At 42.3% G+C, this 25,587-nt stretch overlaps 1 protein-coding gene across 1 annotated transcript in view; it reads right to left on the bottom strand.

Annotated features, from left to right (window-relative positions):
* Positions 1–25,587, bottom strand: part of HADHA (hydroxyacyl-CoA dehydrogenase trifunctional multienzyme complex subunit alpha) — a 1,198,456-nt gene that overhangs the window by 780,237 nt on the left and 392,632 nt on the right. Inside the window, exons 8-9 of the mRNA XM_044061612.1 lie at positions 8,413–8,535; positions 5,735–5,853 (exon numbers count right to left, since the gene is read on the bottom strand). Coding sequence (XP_043917547.1) covers positions 5,735–5,853; positions 8,413–8,535 — 242 coding nt within the window. The remainder of the gene's footprint in view (positions 1–5,734; positions 5,854–8,412; positions 8,536–25,587) is intronic.

Raw genomic sequence — 25,587 nt, 5'->3', positions numbered from 1 at the left:
AGTGCCCTATTAGCAAGAGTTGAAGAGGTATACACCTTCTTACCCAATCTGTCCAAAGCTCTGGAATCCTTGTCCGAAGGGGTGGGATTCTTGGCTGCAATAGCCTTGATACCTTTAGGCCCTGGGAAATTATCTCTGGGTCAGCAGTAGGATTCCTGAAAATAAATTTGTGAGTGTCAGGTACTCTGTAGTACCTGTCTGGTTTCCTAAGGGCAGAAGGTAAGGTGTCAGGAGTAAGACTGGATTCCATAAAATCATCATCCACAAGTTCCAGGAGAGGGGGCATTGCTAAAGGCCTGTGCTGAGGTAAATCTAGAAATTCTCTGAGTCTCTTTTTGGACTGAGGATAGTCTTGGCATTCCCAGTGGAAATGCTCTCTTAAGCTATGTAAAGGTTTCACCAAAAGAAAAATCCTCTGGAGGGGAAGCACAGGGAATGGATTCCTCTGCATCTGAATCTTCATAAGCAGATAAGAGCGTGTCTTCATAATCAGAAATCTCTGCGTCATCAGACTCCTGGTCTGTAGAAGCTGAAGGGGACTGAACTCTGTCTCTTATCAGGGGAAGGTTGATTTACCCTAATCAGCATAATAAGGTCTTTGGCAATTCTAAGCAGTTGTTTTTATGGCATGGGGGCAGGTGCATGTGTTTTGGTCGTCTGTTTTCTAGGTGTAGTGCATACTCTGGGCCTTAGAAACTCAGTAGTTTTGGTTAAAAAAGAAGTCTGTTTGAGTCTAACATCGGTTGAGCGAAGAACTGCCTCAGAAACTGGTGCCTGCACAGTGGCTCCGGACCCATCCAAGGTAGAGACATCCGCAGGTTCCATAGTCGAAGAAGAGTCTCACAGCAAACCGGACTTCAAATGGGTCTCTGTAGAGGCCTGCAAATCCATTGAAGCAGGAATCAGGGGCTGCGAAGGCACCTCAGAGTACCAGCGGACTGGCGACTAGCTTAACGGAAGTGTCGTCGGCAGTTTTGGACCTATGCGGTCTGTGTCTGTCTTTATCCTTGTTTTTTTGGAATATCGGTAGTTGGATGACTTACCGAAGCCATTTCAGAATACGGGGATCGAGAGCAAAAGAATTTAGCGACAAAAAGCCAGACGAATGGTTCAGGCATTAAACAAGGCAGAAAACCAACACCGAGGGACATCGTGGTCTGGGCCTAAACAGGTGACGCAGTAAGAATGAAAATCTCTGAGGTATTTGCTTTCCACAGGCAAGACAATTAACTTTTTCTGACATTGGTTAGACAAGAAAAAATATCCACAATGGGGTACTTTGCTTTAGAAGACTTCAGGATTATTCAATTCGTAAACGAAAATTCAAGTAGCGGCTGACCGGCACTTGCGAACTGCTTCTGCTTCGGGCTCCTCGGCAAGAAAGACTGATGTAATGGCGTCGGCTGCCTGTTTTTATACCCCGGATGACCTGACATCAGTCCTAGAGCAACAGCATCCAACGCAGAAATACTAAGTCTAGTATTCGGGCCGACTGAGGGCTATCTGCAGGCAGATAACCCAAGTGTGATGACTGCAACAGTGAAACACGAAGAACATCATATATCTGGCCCTTAAAGGTAATCTTCACATCCAGATCTGCTTCAGATAAGCTCATGCTGACCTAAAGGAATAAACCACCAAGGGCAGTCTAGAGGATCTGTGCCCTTGCCTGCCTGGGGGGGAAGAATTTTTGACTGGATCCTTGGGGAAGACTGTTCTGGTGAAAACACTGGATCCAGTACACTCAAAGCAATAGAACAGATCTGAACATAATCAGACCATGGAGACAACTGGGAAGGTGCCAAATCAGAGGGTCAAGGGGCCTTCAGAGAAGGTCTCTGCAAGGCAGAATGGTTCAGAGACCTCTTCCAAGTTCTCCTTTGAACGATTCCTGTCCCTATCCTTTTTGGGTCTGTCCATCTTAACATACGTTTCCTTCAAAGGAGACCTCCAAAATATCCCGCTAGGGCAAGGAAAAGACCCTTCAACACCAGTTTTGATGCTCTACCAAATCAAAAGAAACAAATGTTACAGGTGTTATCCAGATAGGCACAGCACAACAGGCAAACGCATTTAACATGTGGAAGTTACTGCAGAATTTTACGGCCATAGGCCACACACTTTTTAAAACCAGACACCTTGTCCAACATGCACCACAACGAGAAAAATAAAAGGAGGGAAGCTTTCTACAAATTGACCCATTATGTTCAACACTAACAAAGGCTGGAAATATCAAAAGTCAATCTGAAACACGCAAAGTATTAAACCTAAAACAAAAATCCAAAATATTACTCCAAAAAGCTGTCCCAAACAGAAACAAATTTCCCTACAGGGAAAAAGGGATGGGCGGCTGTAAAGCACTGGCTAAGACCTATCCAAAATGCTGCAAAAAGCTATGAACCATACAAAATTACAAAAATCTATCTAAAAAGGATTGGAAAACCCATTTATCTGTAACTAAAGAGCTGAGCCCTGAAGACAGCATCTGTTGCTTAACCGAAATCTGAGAGCAATAAGGCTAGCAGTGCATTTTGGGAAAGGGGAGGAGCCTGAGACTTGGAGATAAAGTTTGCCCCCTCAGATCAGATTGGATTCAATACACCCATGGATTGAGGTGGACTGCAAAGACATTACACATCAGTATTTTTAAAAGTGGGAAGCACCAGCATCTTGGAAGAGAACTGTGGTGGATGCCATTACCCAAAGAGATAAAGACCCTTCTGACCCAGCTTCAAATAAACCCATTTCAATTTTAAACCAGGATTAAGAGGCATTTATGTATATATGCTAGCTAGGCGAATGGAAAATGTGCTACCATAACTGATGCAGATCTATGCAGTTTTGTGAAGGGAATGCAAACATTTGACAACATTAGCAGAACAATGATGATCTTGGTGGGTCTTCATGCACAGAAAGCATCTGATAAGGTCATTTGGGAGATGGGGTACAGCAATGGAAGTATTTGCTTTCCCTGACAGAATAATAAGGTTAAATAGGAGAATATATGATGGGTCATAGACAAGAATTAAAGGTGGGAGGGCTCATCACAGAAGCCAAGAAAGCAGGCAGTGGTGTCCTCTTTCCTCTTTTTTTGTGTTAAATTTGGAGCCACTGTCAAAGAAAAGGGGCTCACAAATTCAAAGATATAACTGGTAAGGTTAACTTTTCTTGAGGACCATATTTGTAGATTACGTCATTTTCTACCTGATAAATGCAGAAAACATTCTAGTAGGGAGGAACACAGATAATTCTTTTCATATCCAGAAAAGACCTGAAACTAAGAAAAGCAACATCAGCAACTATGTACCCACATATGAACTAGATCAGCAATACACTAATTTATAGGGACACAAGTATTTAGGCATATGGATTAAAAATGATTTTGTTATGGCAGCTATAAATATGTGGGAGAAAACTAAACAAAAGATAATCCAAAAACTGACAAACTGGAAGCTCTTTATTATGGATATAAATAGCAAGACACGAGCAGTGAAAATATTTTATTCCTTTTAGTTTTATATGCAGGTGAGAATTTTATCAACCAAAGGGGAAGCGCTGTGGATGATAAAGGGGTGAAGGAATTGACGGTGTGTGTGTGTGTGTGTGTGTGTGTGTGTGTGTGTGTGTGTGTGTGTGTGTGTGTGTGTGTGTGTGTGTGTGTGTGTGTGTGTGTGTATGCGAAAAGTAGTACGTTGGACAAATTGATCTGCCCTATAAAACAAGGTAGTTTAGGATTGCTTTATCTGAATGCATACTTTACAGATATGCAGTTGAAGCTTATATACATAACACAAGCATAAGGATATAAATCAAAGTGGAAAGGAATGATAAAACGGGGAGGAAGGTCAAGAAATAAGGAAAGTGTCGGATTTTAGATGCCCATCGTTCAAAATAACCACCACCATTACAACAAATATGCATAAATCATCTTCCTACAATATGGTCACTATAAACACTGAACGGTATTCCTTAGAAATAATCATTCTCTCACTCAGAACTAATCACGATCCTACGGGGAGTATATAAATATATACCTCTGAACTAGGTATGGGTAAGTTTACCTAATGGTTTAATTGGCTAGGCTTAAAATGGTCCTCAAGCTCAGTTTGCCACTCGCCTATGAAGTAGCAAAAACTATTCCAAGGATTTAGCTAATATGGGAATGGAGGAAGGAGATTCTGCCAATAGGGATGACTGCAAGTTGGCTGCCAAAAAGCAATTTCTAGAAAATGGAAATCAAAATCTAAGCAGACTAACTGAAATACTGAGTTTTGTAAAAGAACTGGAAGTGGGAAGTTTGGAAATGGGAAGAAGCAAATTACATAGAAATAAATGCAATCAGCAGTAAGGATACATGAAGAATGATGGGGGAGTGAGTTTTGAGGGATGGTATAAACTAAACAATTTGTTATGTTTGAGAGAAAGACAACTGTTAAAAATTAAAAAAAAACATATGTATAATGCAAGCAAATGAAAATATTAATATGGTTAGTTTCTTTCTCTATTAATGTGCCTACATTTTGAGCGATAATGTAATGAAGGTATTTAAAAAAGTAACCCTTCCTGAGGGAAATCACAACATTGCTTGAATTTCAGCTCCCCATTACTGCTAACAAAAAAGTGAAAGTAATCAAAAACTTAAGACAGTTGATGGAAACTGAATGTTTATGGTCAGCATCAACAAGAAGTATTGAAATTATACTGCACACAAAAATGTGCAGTCTGGCTCGGTTTAAAAAGAACATGTCACAGCCTGAGATGTTCCTTCTTGTGTACACAAGAGAACTATTAACAGCTGTTACTACACTCCAAGTAAGCAATGGACTTTTTTTGGATGCATTTTTCTCCCACTTCCTAGTCCCATAAAAAGCCTTCCCTCCACTTGCCCTACTGGCTCCTTCACTACCAGCTTGAGAAAACCATTGTCCATTCACACCCCTAGGCAGGAAATGAGCACAAAGAAATGGTTCTTTCATGCTCTGGAGATCAGGGTTTCTTGATTCTTAAGCCACCTCATTCCCCATTACAGACAGCCACTAAGGCTCAAGTGTTTTGCATGCAAAGCACACCTGTTAAACGAGTCTTCCACTTCTGCAAGTAATATCCTCTCAGTTGGCCCAATCTCTTTGAAAATAAGTGCCTTTGCAGATCCTTGGGCTCCCCAAAGATTCTCAAGTGAGGAGTGCATTCCAGAATGCACACCAAACCCTTCTGTCAGGCAAAGGTGAGAAGGCACTGCACCATCTTTCGCTCCCAAGGCAGCTCTTCCAGCAATAAAACTGCTAATCACACCATGACATTGGGGTCATGGTTGGTAATGTCTCTTTGTTAAAGATGAACAACCAAGAACGACCTTTTCTCCAATGAGGGACAAACAGAGACAGTGCCTCATTGCTATATGCAACTACTTCTCACGATCAACACTGCAACAAAAAACTTACAACCCATACTGGACAATGTGGCTGCCATTTAATAAGTTTGGAAAACCAATAGAAAATAATGGCAAATGTATACCTTAGGGAAAGTTGCACATTAAAAATTATGGGAAGGTAGAAAAGTAGCCACAGTATGTACCAGAATGTGTTAATGTCACTGCATCTCAGAATACAGCCCTTTCCACAAGAGAGACTACTTGGCTGTGAATGCACTCATTATGAGCTGAACTATATGAACAGCAATTAAAAAAGCAAACATACAAGAAGTCCGACTTATGGCATTAATCACCACCTTTTACCTCAATGATTTTCAATGGAGCTGGGTATAATCCTTTTGTCTGTTTCATTACTCTCTTTTCCACCGTGTTGTATATTTGCTTTCTGACAAAGGCAATACCCATAACGTAGTCTGTTATTTCTGCAAAACAAACAATGTTAATTACTTCTAAAAATACATACCTCTCATTTTACTTTTGTCTGCCCAAATCAAGTTGTCAACAGGATTCAAAAAGAAATCCATTTGACTATTTCATGAAATAGTTTTGAGAACTCATCATAACAGTATGCATTTTTTTGAGAAAGACACATTCATCTATAACTTGCAGCACAGCTCGTACCACTCTACATGGGGAAAGTAGCCAGAGATTTCTGCACCTGAGCTGACAATTCCCTAAGCTTCAACTCCCATGGTGCAACAGTAGGAAACCTTATGTGGCATAACTGATGTAAAAATTAACGTCCCGTTGCATGTTGCCCTAATTAAACTAGTTCCCGACTACAATGCCTCCTTTTGGTATGCACCTCTGCATATCAGCAGCTACAAAGCACCCCCCCCCAAATGTTAGCAAATAAAAACTTAATGGACTTCTTTCGTACGTTGACTATAATCCTATCCTTGTACCCTGTTCCTTTAGACTCCTGCATTTAGATTTATTCCAAGCTATCCATATTATTTGATCCCTCATACCTTTGTAGGATGAACAGCTAGACAAAAACCCTGATGTGCCTTGTAGTTTTTATCATCCTACATAAACTGAAGTCAAATACAGAACAACAAAGATATCACCCTTATCAAAGCAACCATTCTTCGGGCACTTTCAAAAACAGTACTAAATGTGCTTTCACCACACAGTATAGTTATATCAGGGTAATCACCATAACAGCAAATACACAAACAGAATCACTGCTAGTCTTATTCAAAATACTGGTATTACAGTGCAGGTGAACATTTTGTCTTTTAGCCAGAATTCTGAAAGCATAATGCTCCCTTTCCCCTTTTTGCATTGTAGATTAAAAAACATTGTGGAATTCACTCAACAATGAAAGCCTATCAAAAGAAGTTGATAACCTAAAGATGATGCTCAGAGTAGTATAAAAATGTATTCAAAACTATAAGAACCACTCAGCCAGGAACACGGTATAACAAAAATGGGTAACTTTATCTAGGTTACTCAACAGAAGACAGATTCCTAAAAAGAGCTTGGCAAACTTTCATGGTGTCCAGACTGGCATCAATTTCTACTTCAGTAAAGTAGCCCATCTTGACATAAAACAGTGCCACAGCTCAAGTTAAATTCCTTACAAGAAAATGTTGAATGGTTTGTGCTAAAAGTCAAACCAGCCAAAACAAAAGTCCTAAAACTTAATACAGATGTTTAAGCAGGAGTTAAAGTGCTAACAAACCAAAGTGAGACCTTCAAATATTTCACTTTTCACACCGGCACTAGTGGCATAGAGGGATAAAGCCCTAACAGAACAGCCAACCAGAGTTTGATTGGCATCTCAGGCATTTGTCAGAACTGGCAGGGGTGGATATGCATGCCCTTCCTGGTGGGGCAGAAACGGCAGCCTACTGCCAAAACCCCCCCAAAAAAGGGTTGGAGATCCAAATGTGTAGCCAGGGGATGGGCATTTATCTCACTAAGACACCAGCTGGTGGTAGTCTTCATAACAAGTACATGGAAAAGTGCACCTGCAAAAGGCAGGCCTAATGACACATTACACTCATTCTTAACCCCACTTGTGGGCAAACAGACATCAAATGCTCTCATAGCTTTAAATGCCTAGGACAAAAGTATCCTCGCAGATACTTCAATAATGGACACCCTCTGAACAATTTAGGGAGATGACCAATCCATGAAAATTAAAAGGTTATAAAAGGCCTGGGGAGGCTTCATGGTTGCCAGGCATATAGGGCAAAAACACGAAGAAATAGCTTTGCTCTCAGATATACCCACACAAGACAGAGATCTTGATAATTTCAAATTATACATAACAGGCATCAGTTTTAAATGACTTAAGATTGCCTATAGAAATGAAAAAGTGTCATCCAAATAAATAAAAGTTGTACCTGCCATAAAAATCAACTTATCTTTATGGATCAGAACAATGAATCCTTCTAAAAACCAGCAGTCAAAACCTTGAATATTTGTAAATGCACAGCTTCAGATCAATCCTGATCAGTCTAATAGACTTACTAAAATTAATGACATCTGAGTGATGAGCAATCAGCTACAGAGCAGGAATTAAAAATGGTTGTGATGCCTCAAACATGTAATGCCTCACACACAGTCTGAAAATGTCACCAAAAAACGTGATCTGGTCGAGGAATACTTTGGTACCTTACACATGACATTAGCCAATGCAGAGGCTGCAGCTATAAAAGAGAATTAATGGACAGCCATTGCTCATGATGCTATCCTGGTGGCAGTTAGTGAAGAGGGCCATGCCTTACCAAATCTTAAAGTACTAAACAGTATCATTTGAACGTAGGAAATTCATGCACCCCTGGGGCTTCATACCACACATTTGCCCTCTTCGCCACCTCAACCAAAACATTCCCTCATACCATACAAATCTACGTTTACTTGCAACTGTGCATGAATTAAATCTGACTCAAGTACACAACCTGGGTGTGGGATGAGAATGAATACAGTCTTATCACTACGAAATATAAATCATTCAATAAAATACTTACTTTGAATTAGCCCTTTTTCCTTCTTTATAGATACTGTCTTGTTTACAATTCCTCGGGCACAGTCAACGGCTACCTCTTCCAAGTATTCCATCGTTCTTTCTTCTGGACTTTTTAAGCCAGGTCCTAGAATTCCAATTTACAAAAAAAGGTTTACTCTTCTCAGAGAGAAAACTAAACAGAATGTAGTAAAACAATAAGAAAACTAACTTTAACATGGTGGTGCATTAATAAATCTCTACCACACACCCAATATTCCTTAACCAACATACCCTCCACTAAATCTTTAACAATCTCAACATACCCCGCCAAACAGATGCTCATATTACATGGGGACATAATTGGATCGGGTTGCATGGCTAGGCTTATAGATATATACTAATCTAACTACCACCCCCTGGTGAACATGTGCCTTTATGAATCTATGACTTTTTAAAACTGCATTTTTCCCCTTTTGTAATGGATACTGTCAGTAAAATTGAGCTTTTGTAATTAGGCTGTAAACATCTGTGTGACTTTTGTCAGCTTTGCAAAAAATGTTATTTGTTACACAACACCTAAGAAATGACTCAAAAAAATCCTAAAACAAAACAACTGTAAGGAAGACATAATACTACACATAATTTAAAAAAATCTGCAGCACTTTTCATGCAGCATTAAGATGCCTCATTACAAACACAGCTGGCAATCCAACAGGAAAGGGATTGTTTGCTAACTTTCAGCTCTTTTCACTCCAGAGCAAAGGAGATGAACAAGATGTTCTGTCTTCTTATACCAGTCAGGTAAAGCCTAAACTAACTATGCACAACCTGGGTGTGAACAGCTCTCGTGCTCGCTTTACTCTGGTGTCTGTACAGGCAAAGAACAGAGTGTGAACATGGAGTGGTTTAATGACGATTCAGAAGCCACTTCTGAAACGAATACAAGCTGGTCCTAAGGGGGACTTGAAGCTCTGAACATATGAAATAAGCTTCATATACCAAGGTCTGTAACTCCAAAATTCAAGAAGCACAGTTGATGGCCTCCAGAAGAAAAATAAAGGATTGTAAGAAACACTTCAAAAATACAAACTTCAGTGCTGTCACAGCCAGTCAGAAGGTGAAATGAGAAAGCTTGCCAAATCAAAAGGTTAAAAACCACTTGGAGAGGCAGGACTTTCAAAGAAGGGAAGAAATGTCCCTTTCCACTGGATAACGGTGCATCCAGTTTAAACTCTTGCTCTGTAACACTGGAGTGTAAAAGGGGTAAAGCCTCATTCCCTGCAGTGAAACTGTCATATTTTGACGTACCCCATTTCTGGAAGACACCTGCTACACACTGCTCCCAAACTTGTAAATAAAGGACATGGACTATAGAAATAGATCAATGTTTGCCACCAGCAAGTTAATTTCTCCTAGATGTGCACCGCTGAGAGAACTATAACTCACTGCCAGATGTGCATAATCTCTGCACATCAGGTTAAGACTGGAGCTGCTCTTATTAAATTTGTTTAGGTATGACACAGTAACAACTGTTGAACCAAATTAGGAGGGCCCTTGAAGGCTGTCCACAGCTCCAAGTGGTTAGGTTGATCCTCCTTTTACAGGACTACCTGAAAGCAGAATCAAGAGGAGGGTACACTCCACAAGCAGAGCATCTATTATAAGCATAAACAATGGGCTATACTGCAAAAACAAAGTCCACTTTGAGAATTGTGGCAATGTCCACAACTTTAGGGCCTAGTTAAAAAAAAAAATCATTAACAAAAAAAATCATTAACAATTCCATGAACACCTGATGAGCTTGCAAAACACTCAGTCTAGTGCGGCATCAGTATCCTCAGGCACAAATACAGCATCACAAAGACTGTGCCATCAAGCCAGAAAGTACAGACAAGTCTTTGCTGCATTCTCATCCCATGCCCTCTAGACAGTAGAATGAATAACTCTGTAAAAGCTTCTATAATGGAATCAACAACCAGAGCTTCTACCAGTTTACGTGCACCACAAGAGACTGCAACCACAAAAACATCTACACCAGGAGACTGCAACCACAAAAACATCTACACCAGGAATGCTAGCAAGAAATCCCCACAGTGGGGCCACCATAAGCTAGTTATTCAAGCAGGAAGACATGTCTAAAACACTGGTGTGAAGAATGGCCTTTTGATGGTGATCATGTTTCTTGGACTATCTTTCCTGTCTAATGCTCCCCCCAGCTTGGAAGCATCCATGGTCATTGTGGATTTGGGAGAGGAAGGAACAAAGGAACAGCCCCGAAACACCTCTGGAGACTGAATCTGCCAAGTTACATGATGTCTGCAGATCCTTGTTAAACAGATTAGAAAAGTCATGGGCTGGGATCAGACATTCCACTGAACCACTAATGTCCACTGTAAACTCTCAATACCTTGTCAAGGGGACCAAAGTAAAGCAGCCTGCCATTGATCACAGAAGTTAAAGAATTAGTTTGGCAGGTGTCATCTGGTGGGAAAGGAGTTGTAGGGCCCCAGAGTGAATAACCTTTACTCTGGTAACCTTGCAATTTGAATAGCTGCATTCAAGTGTATGCCTATGAACTCAAGAACCTGTGCTAGGCAAAACTGTGATTTGAAAAAAAAAAAATACACACAATGGACATGTAGCGAAAAACAAAACAAAATGTTTACTCTTTGAACCACAAAATCCAGTACCTCGGCTATTCGCCTTCAGTTTGCTACATGTCCATTGTGTGTATTTTTTCAAAGCTGTCCTGGTTCTTTGTAATTCCTAAGTTGGAGCACAGCTGAAGCAAATAGCTTCTGGCTCAGACTAGCAGAAACCTGGTAGGGGTGGTAAGCAGACAGTTATATAGACGGAAGAATACCCCAAACCCTTGTAGTTGGAGAGGAGCTGCCAACCACTGCCATGCATTTGGTCAACACCTGGAGGGCTGTGGTGAGGACAAAAGGCAGGGCTCTGAACTAAAAACAACTGGCTCTCAGCCAGAAGTGAAAGAACCTCTTGGAGTTTGTGTCCATTACAACGTGGCAGTACATGTCCTGAAGGACTGTCAAGCACATCCAATCGCCTTTCCTCAGAAGGGGGAGGATGGACTGTAATGTCACCATTCAGAACTTTGGGAGCTTGACATACTGATTCAAGTGACTAAGATCCAAAATTGGCCTTAGGACCCAGTTCTTTTTTTTTGGCAATAAAAAGAAAAGTTCTGAATCCTTGCTGGTCTGGTGGGGTCTCTTAGGATGATTCACTTGTCTAGCAGACTTTTTTCTCTCCAATACTGCTGCTTTTCTTTGAGAGGGTTGAACATTGGGAAGTTTCTTTCATAGTGGAGGTGGATAAGAGAAAAAAATGTAATGGCCTCCGGTAATTGTCCGCAACCAGATATCGTTTGTGATGGATATTCAATCTTCTGTGTGCAGAGACAAGCACACCCACCCCCGGACTGCTTTCAGAGTGCAGCAGTAAGGCAACCATTTAGAAGCACTGATAAGGCCTCTGAGAATGGACCCCTGAAGCTTTAATTCTTTGGACCTCTTTTGCCATGTCTACAGTTACAATAGCCCCCTTTGTCTCGAGGGGATCTCTAGAAGAATCCTGAGAAAACCTTTGGGGCCTCCAAAACTACAGCTATCCCCCTTTCTGGTTTCTAGAGAAGATCCTTGGAGTAGAAGAAACCCATATGCCTACAGCAGAATGAGTTTTCCCATACTGCTCACTCCTGGAAAGTGTGTCTTTGACCTTACGGCTAAACAAAGTTGAGAATTCAAATAAGGCATTAAGATGATGTCAAACTCGGATATCACATAAACCCAATCCAGGCATGCCGCCTTATGGTAATGCCTGTACCCATGGCATTAAAAAAACCTTCTGTTGCACTCAATATAATTTGCATGGAGGTACTTGTGTCTACTGCAGACATGAACTCGGAGAGAGACTTGGAGAGGTCCTTTATCATTTCTTTCTGAAATCTAGTCATGTGTACCAAATAATTCAGTGACCTTAAAGCAAAGGTAGCTGAAGCATAAACTCACTTCACAAACCTGTCCAAAGCCATGCGCACACTGTTAGGGGATGGATAAATGAGCTTTCTTCTGAGAGCTCCTTATTGCGTGCTGCTACTAACATGGTATCCACTGTTGGCTTTTTGCTACAGTGACAACAGTCTTTAGTAGCAACAAGATATCTATGTGTTTTTTTGGAAATCGGATCTGTGACATCCAGCTCCTTCCATGCTCTATGAGAGATGGAATCCACAATCTCAGCCGGGTGAACCACCCATGAAGTAGGTGAGCCGGAACCACAAGTGTCAAGAAAAATGGGCTTCTCAAAAAACAGAACAGACGGGTTCCTCCTAAGAAGGGGCTTCAGAAAATCTTTTCTGAAAAGCTCTAGAAACTCTCCAAATGAGATGTCCTCAAGTGGTGATCTGGGAACCCTCCCCCCTTCTTTGAAATCAGTGTCTTCTGTTAGACACCTGCCCCTTCACTCTTCTAAAGATCTAACTTCCTGTTCTTTTATCTCTGACAATATTCAACATTCAAAATACAGTTCGTAGAGATTTTGACTTCCATTTTATAGAAATTGCTTTTTTGCCAGCCAACAGTATGAAACTTAATGAGGTCTTTCTATGTCTAGGCAATTCATACAGAGTCCAAGCTCAAAATATTTCCCCTATGCAGAATATGAATTGACTAGACATAGAAAGACCTCATTAAGTTTCATACTGCTGGCTACAAAAAAGCAATTACTATAGAATGGAAATCAAAATCTATACAAACTGAATTTTAAATGTTGACTATTGCTTTATTTTCCCCTAATATTTCTGACAGGGTACTCTGTAGGGAACTTTTAGTCTGCCAACTCATTATACTCCCAAAAAAACTGTTCCCAAGTTACCCATTTCTTCCACATCACACCTCAAACATTTGCTATCTACCAGAGGAAAAATTCTCTGAAGTCTACTTGGGGGTATAAAGCAACTATGCAAACACAAACAAAAATCATCAGCCTTCTAGACTTTGGTGCATACTTGGAATACATACATATGTCCTCCCATCATTCTCTTGTAAATTGCTTTTCCAGTCTCCCTCCCCAATCTTTTTTAACCTTCTCGGATTCCTATATTTATGCAACATTTTATATGCCCTAATTATCCTTTAATAGCAACTTTTGCTCCATTTTCAACTAAAAACTCTACCAGAGCAGTTCTTTCACTTAGGACTCCACTATCTCTTTCGTTTTGCCTATACTCTGATATCAATCCCTGGTAGGGAAGGCATCTAACCTGCAGTCCAAACTTCTTGGTTTCATTCCACTCATTACCTTTCCCTCTCTAGTTATTTGCTCCTAATACCTTGGTTTGTTTGCCAGTTCTCCAGTAAATTCCAGCCCTCTTGCCTATTTTTGTACCCCTACTTGCAGTCACCCTAATGAGAAATTCTCCTATCCACATTCCTATGTTGGCCTAGTTCTTAAAGTAATATTCTGTATGGTTATTCTTTTTAAGGATCTGCATCCAAAATCCCACTCTCCCCTTACTTCTTCACCTCCCAAATTCATCATCAACCCTTTCCACTCTGAATTATAACCTTCAGCTCATGTAAGTATGTGTAATGCTAAAATATTGCTTAAAATCAGTTAATCCAAAACCACTTTGTTCTATTGAGAGGTTCAACTTATCAGACTTAATTCTTGCCCTCTCTTCCTCTCCCAGACAAATTACTTCTACTCTGTCTTCCGATTGATAAAATATACCTGAACTGTACGTAAAAACGTAAGGGAGTAAACTTTCACTGCCATCTTACTATCCATATCTATAAAAAGCTTCCAATTTCTCAGTTTTTGCATCTTTTGTTTAGTCTCTTCCCACATACTTATAGCTGCCGTAACAGAAGACTAACCATACTCCTAAATAAGTGCACTTGTTTTCTTGACACCAGCTAGCCTTCCAATTATCTGCAAAATCTATTTGGCATTACCTAAGGTCACCAATTACCATTGGTCAGTAAAACTTATTTAACATGCATACAACTGCCCATCTTTGCAAGTAGAACACACCATGCAGAGATATAACTCTGCAAAGTTACAGCATGTAACAAACACACACCTTATCTTGGGATATGGTGGACAAAACCACGCACTTAACACAGATTTGTACTTGCCATGCATCACTATGACAACTTTTACCCTGCAAATAGTTACATTAAACCAGTATGAAAATCTCATACCAATACATACTTTGTTCTAACAACTTGTGCTGAAATTGAAAACAGTAATAGCTCTGCCAAATGGCCTGGAACATGGTTGGAAAGGGGCTATGGACCACTTTTCACCAACCAAACTGCTTAACAAAATTAAATGACTGACTGATACGGGCTGGCAAATTTAACAGTTACCTAAAAAGTGGAAAGTGGCTCAGTAAGTGGCACAGAGAAACTATATTAGGTTGAAAGGCAAAGAAAGAAGACGGTCAAATAGTCAGACACCCTTCATAAGGGATGCCAGCAACAACCTGGTCACCAGTCCACAGGACATCAAAGGCAGGTGTAAGGAGTATTTCCAGCAGCTTCTGAATGAAGAAAACCCCACAGAAGCTGTACTGCCCCAGAAACAGCCTATGATGCAAAAAGAGGAGGAACCCATCCAGTAAGAAGCAAGAAAGTACAGTTTTGTACCTACCATAAATGAAGATGTTAAGAGTGTATACACTGCTGCAGTCATTACACTTGGGTTATCCTACCGTCAGGCGGTTCCCCAGTCAGCCTGAGTTCCAAAGTCTTGGTCCGGCGTCGGTTGTTGTCGCCTCCTCCCTGACGTCAGTGCGACAGGGGTATATAAGATGCAGCAGACGCCATTTTCTTCAGTTTTTCTTGCCCCAGATGTCAGGTGCCTCTAAATAGGTAGGCAATTCAAAATGCTAATAAAACATACATAAGAAAAGCAAAGAACTTACAACTACCAGCAAATACGTCCCACAGGTAGTAAAGGGTAGAAGACATAGGTACGTACCAGCAAGAAAGAGGGGAAGGAGGGAGGGTAACCTGGACTGCAGCAGTGTATACACTCGAACATCTACATTTATGGTAGGTACAAAACTGTACTACGTTCATCGCGTGACACTGCTGCAGTCATTACACTTGGGTAGAATCCCAAAGCTGAGGTAGGGTGGTTGGTTCTATAAGGCATTAGGGGTGGCTATAAGGCCGTGCAGAACTGCAGTGGCGAAGACGTCTCTGGATTTAGAGTATAGAGGCAGATGGTAATGCTTGGTGAAGGTATGCACAGAACTCCATGTTGCTGCTCCCAAAATATCCTTGGTAGGTACTCCTCTGAGGTAGGCAGTTGAAGTGGGTGTTGCCCTGCTGGAGTGAGATCTAATGCTGTTAGGCACAGGTTTCCCATGGTGCATATAGCAGAAATGTATGCAATGTCCTATCCATATGGAAATGGTCTGTTTTGAAATAGCTTTTCCTTGTGCTGCTGCAGCATAAGCTACCAATAATTGCTCAGATTTTCTGAAAGCTTTGGTTTTGTCCAAGTAGAAGTGTAACTGCCTGTGAATGTCCAATGAATGCAGTAGTCTTTCCCCTTTACTCTGTGGTTTTGGATAAAAAGTAGGCAAGTGAAAGGTTTGGTTTAGAGACTCACTTGAAACCACGTTAGGCATAAACGTAGGGTTAGTTCTTAAGGACACCCTGTCCTGGTGGAAAATGAGGAAAGGTTCCACTGGCATTAGTGCCTGTAATTCTGAAACTCTTCTTGCAGAAGTTATCGCCAGGAGCACAGCAGTTTCCAAATAAATGTACTTTAATTCTGCCGTGCTAGCTGGTTCAAAAGGAGGTAAAGTTAATTTTTCCAAAACACAGTTGAGGTCCCAAGTTGGAGTAGGTGCTCTACGGGGCAGTCTTATGTTTTTCGCCCCTCTGAGGTGCTGTTTTAGCAAAGGATTAAAGAAAATTGGTGGATCAGTGTTGTAATGTGCAGAGAAGGCAGAGGCGTGGATCTTGATGGATGAAAAGGAGAGGCCTTTGTCCAGCATCTCAGTCAAATATTGTATCTGAGGAATGTTTGGCACAAGAGGATCAAGGCTGTGAGCCTGGTTCCAGGCACAGAATCTCTTCCATTTATCCGAGTAGGCTTTCCTGGTACTAGGCCTTCTGGCCTCCAGAAGGACATCCATAACTGCTTTGGAGAGAGGCATTGCTTGCGTGGCTATGGAATCTTCCATGCAGCTAGGTTTAGTGTCTTTAGCTGGCTGTGGAGTAACTGATTGTTGTGCTGAGACAGCAGATGTGGTATTTGAGGCAAAATCCAGGGTGGTCCTGGTGCTAATTTTTTAAGATTGGATACCAGTGCTGGCATGGCCAGTCTGGTGCAATCAGGATCATTTTTGGCTCTTCTTGCCTGGCTTTTATGAGTACCTTTGGGAGAAGAGGCAGTGGTGGAAAAGCATATACTTGTAGGTTTGTCAAGCTGAATGAGAGGGCATCCACTTTCCATGCTTGCGGATGGTAACTCCTTGTGCAGAATTTCTTTAGCTGGCAATTTATTGGGGAGGCAAACAGATCTATGTCCGGGATCCACCATTTCTTTGTTATGCTGAATATTTGAGGATTCAATTCCCATTCGTGGGGATCCATGATATTTCTGCTTAAGTCGTCTGCCAGTGTGTTTTTCCCTCCTGGCAGGAATTGTGCTTGTAGATGAACTTGATAGTTTATAGCTGTGTTCCACAAGGTCATGGCTTGTCTGCAGAGGGGGAAGGAGTGAGTGCCCCCTTGCTTATTTACGTACCAACATAACTGTGGTGTTGTCTGTCTTTAGTAGCAGTTGTCCTGGATGCAACAGGTCCTTGAAAGCTATAAGGGCATTTTGTACAGCTAGCATCTCTTTTTGATTGATGTGAAGATGCCTTTGTTCTGCGGGCCACTCGCCCTGAATACATTTTCCTGCCATGTGTGCTCCCCAGGCGTAATCCGATGCATCTGTTGTCAATGTTTGTCTGGCTGTGGGTTGAGTGAAAGGCTGTCCCTTGTTGAGGTGACAAGCTTGAGCCCACCATCGAAAACTCCTGTTGAAGGCAAGGTATTAGTGGTATAACAGTTTCCAAACTTTGACAGTGCTGAGACCATACATTCTTTAGGTACCACTGTAGTTTCCTCATATGCAGTCTGGCATATGGAATTAGTAGTATGCAAGATGCCATGAAGCCCAAGGCCTGCAGATTTTTTTCTTGCAGGGAGTTGGGTTTTTGTTGCCATCAATTGAAAGTATTGCGTCAGTTGTCCTTGCTCGTCTGGCATGAGAAAAGCCATCTGGGCCGTTGTGTTCAAGCTGGCACCCAGGAATATTATCTCTTGTGAGGGCACTAGTTTTGATTTCTTTTCGTTTACTGTGTACCCCAGGCAACTTAACTTTTTTACAAATGCCAGATGCTGTAGAAGAATGTCCTTGCTCTCTGCTTGAATCAGGCAGTCATCCAGGTATGGGTAAATTTGAATTCCTTTCTGTCTGCAAAATGCAATTACTGGTGCCAGGCACTTTGTGAAGACCCTGGGCGCAGTAGATAATCCAAAGGGCAGTGCAGAGAATTGATAGTGCATTGAGCCAGCTAAGAACCTAAAGTATCTTCTGCAGTTTAGTCCGATAGGGACATGCAGGTATGCCTCCTTGAGGTCCAAAGTCACGAGCCAAGCTTGCTTGCCCAGCATGGGAAGAAGCTGCTGCAGTGTCAACATTTTGAATTTCGGAACATCCAGGTAAGTGTTCAGAGAAGAAAGATCCAGAATTGGCCTCCAGGCTTTGTCCTTTCTGGGAACCAGAAAGTCTTGAGTAAAATCCTTGTCCTTGCTCCTGTAGTGGTATCTTGAATAGCTCTCATATCCATGAGTGCTGTAATTTGTTTTTGAGCCTCTGCCCATTGATTTGGTGGAAGATTTGGCATTCCTTCTAACCTTGGCAGAGTGTGAAAGTGGAACCTGTAACATTGAGATACAATGTTGAGAACCCATTTGTCTTTGGTGATCATATGCCAGTTGTGATAGAAAAGTGCCACTTTTCCTCCCAAGGGGGCTGCCAAGAGAGATTTGTTTGGCAGCTGTAGTGGGAAGTCATTGGGGCTGCTTTTTATATGGTTGGGGCCTATCTTCCCCTTCTTTCTGGCCTGATGCAACCCATTGTCGAGGCCTGTAAGGACCTTGTGTTTGACCTCTACCTCTTGGACATCTGGATCTTCCCCTTTGAGGTCTGTCTGTAACTGGAAAGGACCAATTCTTAGTTGGCCAATTTCTGCTAAATCTAGGAGGCTGAACCTGTAAGAAATCATTCACAGTTTGCACAGATTTTGCCTTATCCTCCATTTTCTTTAATACCTCTTTTGCCTTAACTCCAAATAACACATCCTGCTGCAAAGGTGCATACAGTAATTTTGCTTATACATGATCTGGTAACGTATGTTCTTTTAATCAAGCATGTCTTCTAATGACAGAGCCTGTAACTGCTGCTCTGTAACTGCTGCTCTACAGGAGGCCTCTAAAGAATCAAAACCACATTGCAAAGTATGCTTTCCCACTTGTTCAGCTGCATGCAATAAATCCTGCATTTCTTTAAAATTAGGAGGATCTGAATCTGGAAGCATTTTTTGTTTCAACTGAGACAGTAAAAATTGCTGATATTTTAGCATGTGAAACTGGCAATTTAAGGATCTGATTGCTAAAGTTGCAGACGTATATACTTTCTTTCGCCATCTGTCTAATGCTCTGGAATCTCTGTCAGAGGGAACTGGATTCTTGGCTGATGAGGCCTTAACACCTTTGAGTCCCTGAAAAATAGTTTCAGGGTCAGCTACAGGGCTTTTATACAGAAATTTGTGGGAGTCAGGGACTCTGTAGTGTCTGTCAGGTTTAACTGGGGCTGGAGGTAAGGAATCAGGATTTAAGCTGGATTCAATATACACATCATCCACAATATCCAACACTGGCGGAATAGCAAGGGGACTGTGTTGAGGTAATAAAAAAGGAAGTCTCTGTGCCTTTTCTTGGATTCTGAGTAATCCTGGCCTTCCCAATAGAAATGCTCCCTCATGGTATGTAAGGTTTCCCCAAAGGAGTAGTCCTCAGGTGGAGAGGCTGATGGAATTTATTCCTCAGCATCAGAATCCTCATAAGGGGGTAAAGAATATCCTAACGTCGGAGGATGAATCTGAAGAGATGGACACCTGGTCGGATGAGTCCTAGTCTGCATCCTGTCTAGGCCTTTTATCAGGAGAGGGATGGGGCCCCCTGATCGGAGTGATTAGATCTTTGGCCATTTTGAGCCTTTGTTTCTTAGGCATGGAGGCCTGTCCTGGAGAATGCTGTATTTGTTTCTTTGATTTTAAAGGAGGCTTAGACTTAGAGGAGGGTTTAATGCTTAACCGATTAGGTCTGAAGACACCCTCTAAAGCTGCGGGTAAGCTCAGCTACTCCGGATCCCTCTGAAGGGTTAGTTTCGGTAGGCTGAATAATTGTGCATCCGAAGGCCCAGCCATCTGCACGTGGGTGTCAGAGGCGGCCTGTGGTTCTACAGAAGCAGTAGTCAGGGGCTGAAAAGGCACCTCGCTAAAAACCAGAGAACCGACGACTGGCCTAGAAGAGGGTTAGTCAGTTTTGGGCCTCGGATGCCTACCCTTGTCTTTGCGCTTTTTATGTATTCCGGTCGTCGGAAGTTCCGACGGCATGGTATAATTGAATTTTCTACCAAAAAAATGTCGGGCAAAATCAAAGACGTTTAATAGTGCGCATGTTAAACCTAGCACAAAACCGATAACCAGTGATGTTGTGGTCTGGGCCTAGGCATGGGATACAATAAGAATGGAAATCCTTATGAGGTATTACTCATGTACCAACTCTTTTGCTCAACGTTTTCTAGAATTCATAAATTCCAACGCCTTGGATCAACTTATTCACACCCCCACCAGGGGCAGCAATATCCTAGACCTGGTCATTACCAACATGGGAAACAGGTGTTCCACACCAGAGGTCAATTCCTCGTTGGTCAGATCCGACCACAAGCTTATCAGCCTAGACATCCACATCCCACCCCCAGCCTCAATTAGGGAAACAATCGTAAAGAACTTCTCAAAAGCCAACTTCACGCTTAAGACAGAAGTGGCAAACTTCATGACACCCATGCAGACGGACAATAGAGGTATGACTGCTGAATCCTACACAAATGCACTTTATAAGCACTTACACGAGTGCATGGATCATGCTATCCCTAATAGAACCAAGATGTTATCCTCCAAAAAAAAGGAAGCCAATCTGGTGGTCCTCTGCCATAAACAAACTCTACAACAGAAGAAAGAAACTGTTGCAAAATAGTAAAATCCCATGACTGGAGGAACTCCCTGGTCAACCTCAGTAAGAAGCTGAGATCCCTCAAAATCCTCCAAAGCTAGTTACGAAAACAAAATTGCCACTGACTCTAAAGATGACCACAAAGCATTCTATAGCTATGTCAAGAATCTAAATGGGAACACTCAGATCTGCTCTGAGTTACAGCATAATGGCACTAAATATACAGAACCAACGGATATTGCCAACATCCTAGCAGATAGGTTCAGTGCTAACTTTACCCCCCTCTCTCCCCCTAGAGGGCCCATCTCTATACCGGAAGAATGCAAAGTTTCTATAATCACGGCTGCACAGGTAAAAAACACACTCTCCAAAGCCAAGAACACAGCATCCATGGGACCCGACAATATCCCAGGCTGCGTTCTACACGGACTACAGAATGAACTGGCACCCTACCTAAGCACCATGTTCAATCATAGCCTCACCTCCGGCTTTGTACCCACTGAATGGCGCACCGCGACAGTTATCCCACTCCACAAAGGGGGAGCCACGACGGACCCCGGGAACTACCGCCCCAATTAGCCTGACGAGCCTGGTCTGCAAGGTCATGGAACGTATCATCATGGAACTCAAAGACATTGGTAATCTCCAAACTCTGGACCCTACTCAGTTTGGATTTGTAAAAGGCAGATCATGTCTCCTAAACCTGATTGACGTCTTTGAAGCAGTCACCAAAGCCATAGATGAGGGTAAAATGGTTCACACAGCTTATCTAGATCTCGCCAAGGCTTTTGACACCATCCCCCACTCTGGAATTATAGGTAAGCTCACTAAACTAGGTATAAATCCCTATGTCACAAGATGGGTTGCCAACTGGCTTACGGACAGAACCCACACTGAAAGTAGCGGATTCCAATTCCGACATCAGACCAGTGACAAGTGGAGTACCACAGGGTTCAGTCCTGGGTCCTCTTCTGTTTGGTATCTACTTCTCTGAAGTGCAGGCCAACACAGAAGGTCTTTGGCTAACAAAGTTTGGAGAGGACTGCAAACTAGGATCCATAATCGAAACTCCTAACGATGTGGAAAAAAGTACAGTTTTGTACCTACCATAAATGTAGATGTTCGAAGATCCACATTGCTGCAGTCCTTACATATGGGTAGTTCGCTGTCCTCGGTCGGCCCGAATACCAAAGTATTAGGCTGACGTCGGTCAAGGCGCTTAAAACTGACATCAGGACGTCAGGGTACATAAGCGCATGACCGACGTCATTTCCTCAGTCTTTTCTTGCCCCAGATGTCAGAAGGCCCTAAAAAGAAAGGCCAAAGCCAAAAAACAGCAAAGACCAACCAACCACCCCTGCACTAACCATATTTACAATATTTACAACCCAGACCACACAACCACCTCTAACTACAGAGGGGAAGGAGGGAGGGTAAATTGGACTGCAGCAATGTGGATCTTCGAACATCTACATTTATGGTAGGTACAAAACTGTACTATGTTCTTCATCTCACATTGCTGCAATCCTTACATATGGGTAGAATCCCAAAGCAGAGGTAAGGGAGGATGGCAAAACTATAAAGCATTAGGAGCTGCCAAAATGCCCTGTAAAATTGCAGTGGCAAAACCAGCCCTAGACTTAGAGTAAAGTGGAAGGTGGTAATGCTTAGAGAAAGTATGCACTGAACTCCAAGTAGCTGCCTCTAAAATATCTTTAGTAGCCACCCCCCTTAAAAAAGCTGTAGAAGTGGCAGTAGCCCTAGTGGAATGAGGCCTAATCCCAGCTGGAATCTCCTTACCATGATGGGAATAACAAAAAGCAATGCAAAAACCAATCCACTTAGAAATAGTTTGTTTTGAAACAGGTTTGCCCTGAGAACCCAAAGCAAATGAAACAAACAACTGCTAAGACTGCCTGAACCCTTTAGTTCTGCTCAAATAATATTGCAACTGTCTGTGTATATCCAAAGTGTGCAAAATCTTCTCCCCTTTATTTTGGGGGTTTGCATAAAAAGTAGGCAAATGAATAGTTTGGTTTAAAGCCACACTAGAAACCACTTTAGGCATAAAGGAAGGGTTAGTACGCAAAGACACCCTATCCTTGTGGAAAATTAAGAAAGGCTCAACCGCCATAAGGGCCTGTAATTCAGAAACCCTTCTCGCAGAGGTAATGGCCAACAAAAAAGCAGTCTTCCATGATAAATATTTCAACTCAGCAGTGGCTGCAGGCTCAAAAGGTTGTAGAGTGAGTTTCTCCAACACAAAATTGAGATCCCAAGCAGGAGTAGGAGCTCTACGTGGGGGTCTTATATTCTTTGCCCCTCTAAGGAATTGCTTAAACAAAGGATGAGAAAATAATGGTGGGTCACAGTCATAGTGAGCAGAAATTGCTGCAGCATGAACCTTTATAGAGGAGAAGGACAAACCTTTGTCCAATAACTCAGTAAGGTATTGAAGAGCAACACTCAAATTAGGTTTAGAAACATCAAAGTCCTTTGCTGTACTCCAAATTAAAATCTCCTCCATTTATCTCGTAAACTTTCCTTGTACTAGGCCTTCTGGCCTCCAAAATAACATTCAAAACTTGTTGTGGAAGCTGAGACCCTCCAGGGTTTAAAACAGAATATGCCAGGCTGTCAGATGCAGAGAGTGAAGTTTGACATTGAGTAAATGACTGCTCTCCTGAGACAGCAGGTGAGGAATCGAAGGCAAAGGCCATGGAGGCTCCCGTACCAGACTTCTCAGTAATGGGTACCAGTGCTGTCGAGGCCAATCCGGAGCTATTAAAATCATGTTTGGCTTGTCCTGTCTGACCTTCAGGAGTACCTTTGGGAGGAGAGGCAGAGGTGGAAAGGCATACACGTGAAGATTGCTCCAACTGAATGAGAGAGCATCCACTTTCCAAGCTGTGGGATGAAACCTTTTTGTGCAAAACTTTGGCAGCTGGTAATTTAGTGGAGAAGCGAACAGATCTATGTCTGGAGTTCCCCATAACACTGTCAATTTCTGAAATACATGAGGATCCAATTTCCACTCGTGGGGATCCATAATTTGTCTGCTCAACACATCTGCTAAGGAGTTCTGTGCTCCTGGCAGAAACCTTGCCTGAAGATTTAGCTGTAAACTGAGAGCAGTCTCCCACAAAATCATTGCTTGTCTGCATAGAGGATATGAATGCGTCCCCTTGCTTGTTGATGTACCACATGACAGTTGTGTTGTCTGTTTGAATCAACACCTGCCCTGGAAGAAGTAAATCCTTGAAAGCTATCAATGCAAATTGGACTGCTAACATCTCCTTCAAGTTGATATGTAAATGTTGAAGTCTGGCAGGCCACGTGTCTTGTACCCATTTTCCATTTAGATGAGCTCCCCAAGCTTTGTCTGAGGCATCTGTCGTTAGAATCTGACTCGCCTCTGGCCGGGTCACAGAGAGTCCCTTGTTTAGGTGACATTCCTGAGCCCACCACAAAAATTCCTTTTGAATGCAAGGTATTATCTGAATGACAGTGTCCATATCTTGGCAGTGCTGTGTCCATACATTTTTGAGATACCATTGTAGCTTCCTCATATGCAGTTTGGCATTGGGAAGTACCAGAATACAAGATGCCATGAACCCCAAGGCTTGAAGGACTGTCCTTGCAGTCAGCCTGGACTGACGAGACAATTGGTGGAAGTAGAGAAAGATTCTTTTGTTTGTCCGGGGTCAAAAAGGGCATCTGGGATGCTGTATTCAGTCTCACACCCAGAAAGCACATGTCCTGAGAGGGTACTAGACTGGACTTTATTTCGTTCACAGAATACCCCAGGCATCTTAACACTGCCATCACATACTGTAAATGATGAAGAAGTTCGTCCTTTCCTTGGGCCAGAATCAGGCAATCGTCCAAATAAGGATAGATTTGTATTCCTCTTAGCCTGAAGAAAGCTACCACTGGAGCCAGAACCTTCGTGAATACTCTGGGCGCAGTAGATAAGCCAAAGGGCAATGCAGAGAACTGATAATGAGAAGTCCCAGCCCGAAAACGCAGATACTTCCTGCAACTGAGCCTGATAGGAACATGAAGGTAAGCCTCTTTGAGATCCAGAGTCACCATCCAGTGATCTTTGCCCAGCAGAGGTAAAAGCTGTTGTAACGTCAACATTTTGAACTTGGGAATGTCCAGATATGTGTTGAGGATAGATAAATCCAAAATTGGTCTCCACGTGTTCCCTTTCTTTGGTACTAGAAACAGGCGAGAATAAAATCCTAGGCCCACTTCTGGCAGAGGGACCGGTTGTATGGCCCCTATTTGAAGTAGTAGAGAAATTTGTTTGTGAGCCTCTAGTCTTTGCTGAGAAGGAACGTCTGGCATGCCTTTGAAAGGAGGCAAGGTATGGAAATAAAACTTGTAACCTTGGTGTATGATATCCAATACCCATTTGTCTTGGGTAATCAAAATCCAATTTTCCTTGAAGAGTGCCAACCTTCCTCCCAAAGGTGCTGCCAGGCAAGAAGGATCTGGCAGCTGAAAAAGTAGGTCATTGGGCCTGTTTACGAAAGGACTGGCCCCTGCCCTCACCCGAAGATTGTGCAGGTGAACTCCCTGTTCTAGGTCTGAAAGAACTCTTGAGCTCTGCCCCTACCACGTCTAGATCTACCCCTAGACTGAGAATCATAAGAAGGATACGTCCACCCCTTAGCAGGCCAATTCCTACTAAACTTCGGAGGCTGAACTTGCAAAAAATCTTTAACAGCCTGCATAGACTTAGCCTTGTCTTCCATTTTCTTCAAGACTGACTCCACAGGTGAACCAAACAACACATCAGACTGCAAAGGAGCATCCAAAATCCTTGTCTTAACATGGTCAGATAAATTCTGATC

This window comes from Protopterus annectens, chromosome 2.part0 (genome assembly GCF_019279795.1).
Source record: "Protopterus annectens isolate FY-2018-M chromosome 2.part0, PAN1.0, whole genome shotgun sequence".
NCBI lineage: Eukaryota > Metazoa > Chordata > Ceratodontiformes > Protopteridae > Protopterus > Protopterus annectens.
This window is presented reverse-complemented; position numbering and strand designations above follow the sequence as displayed.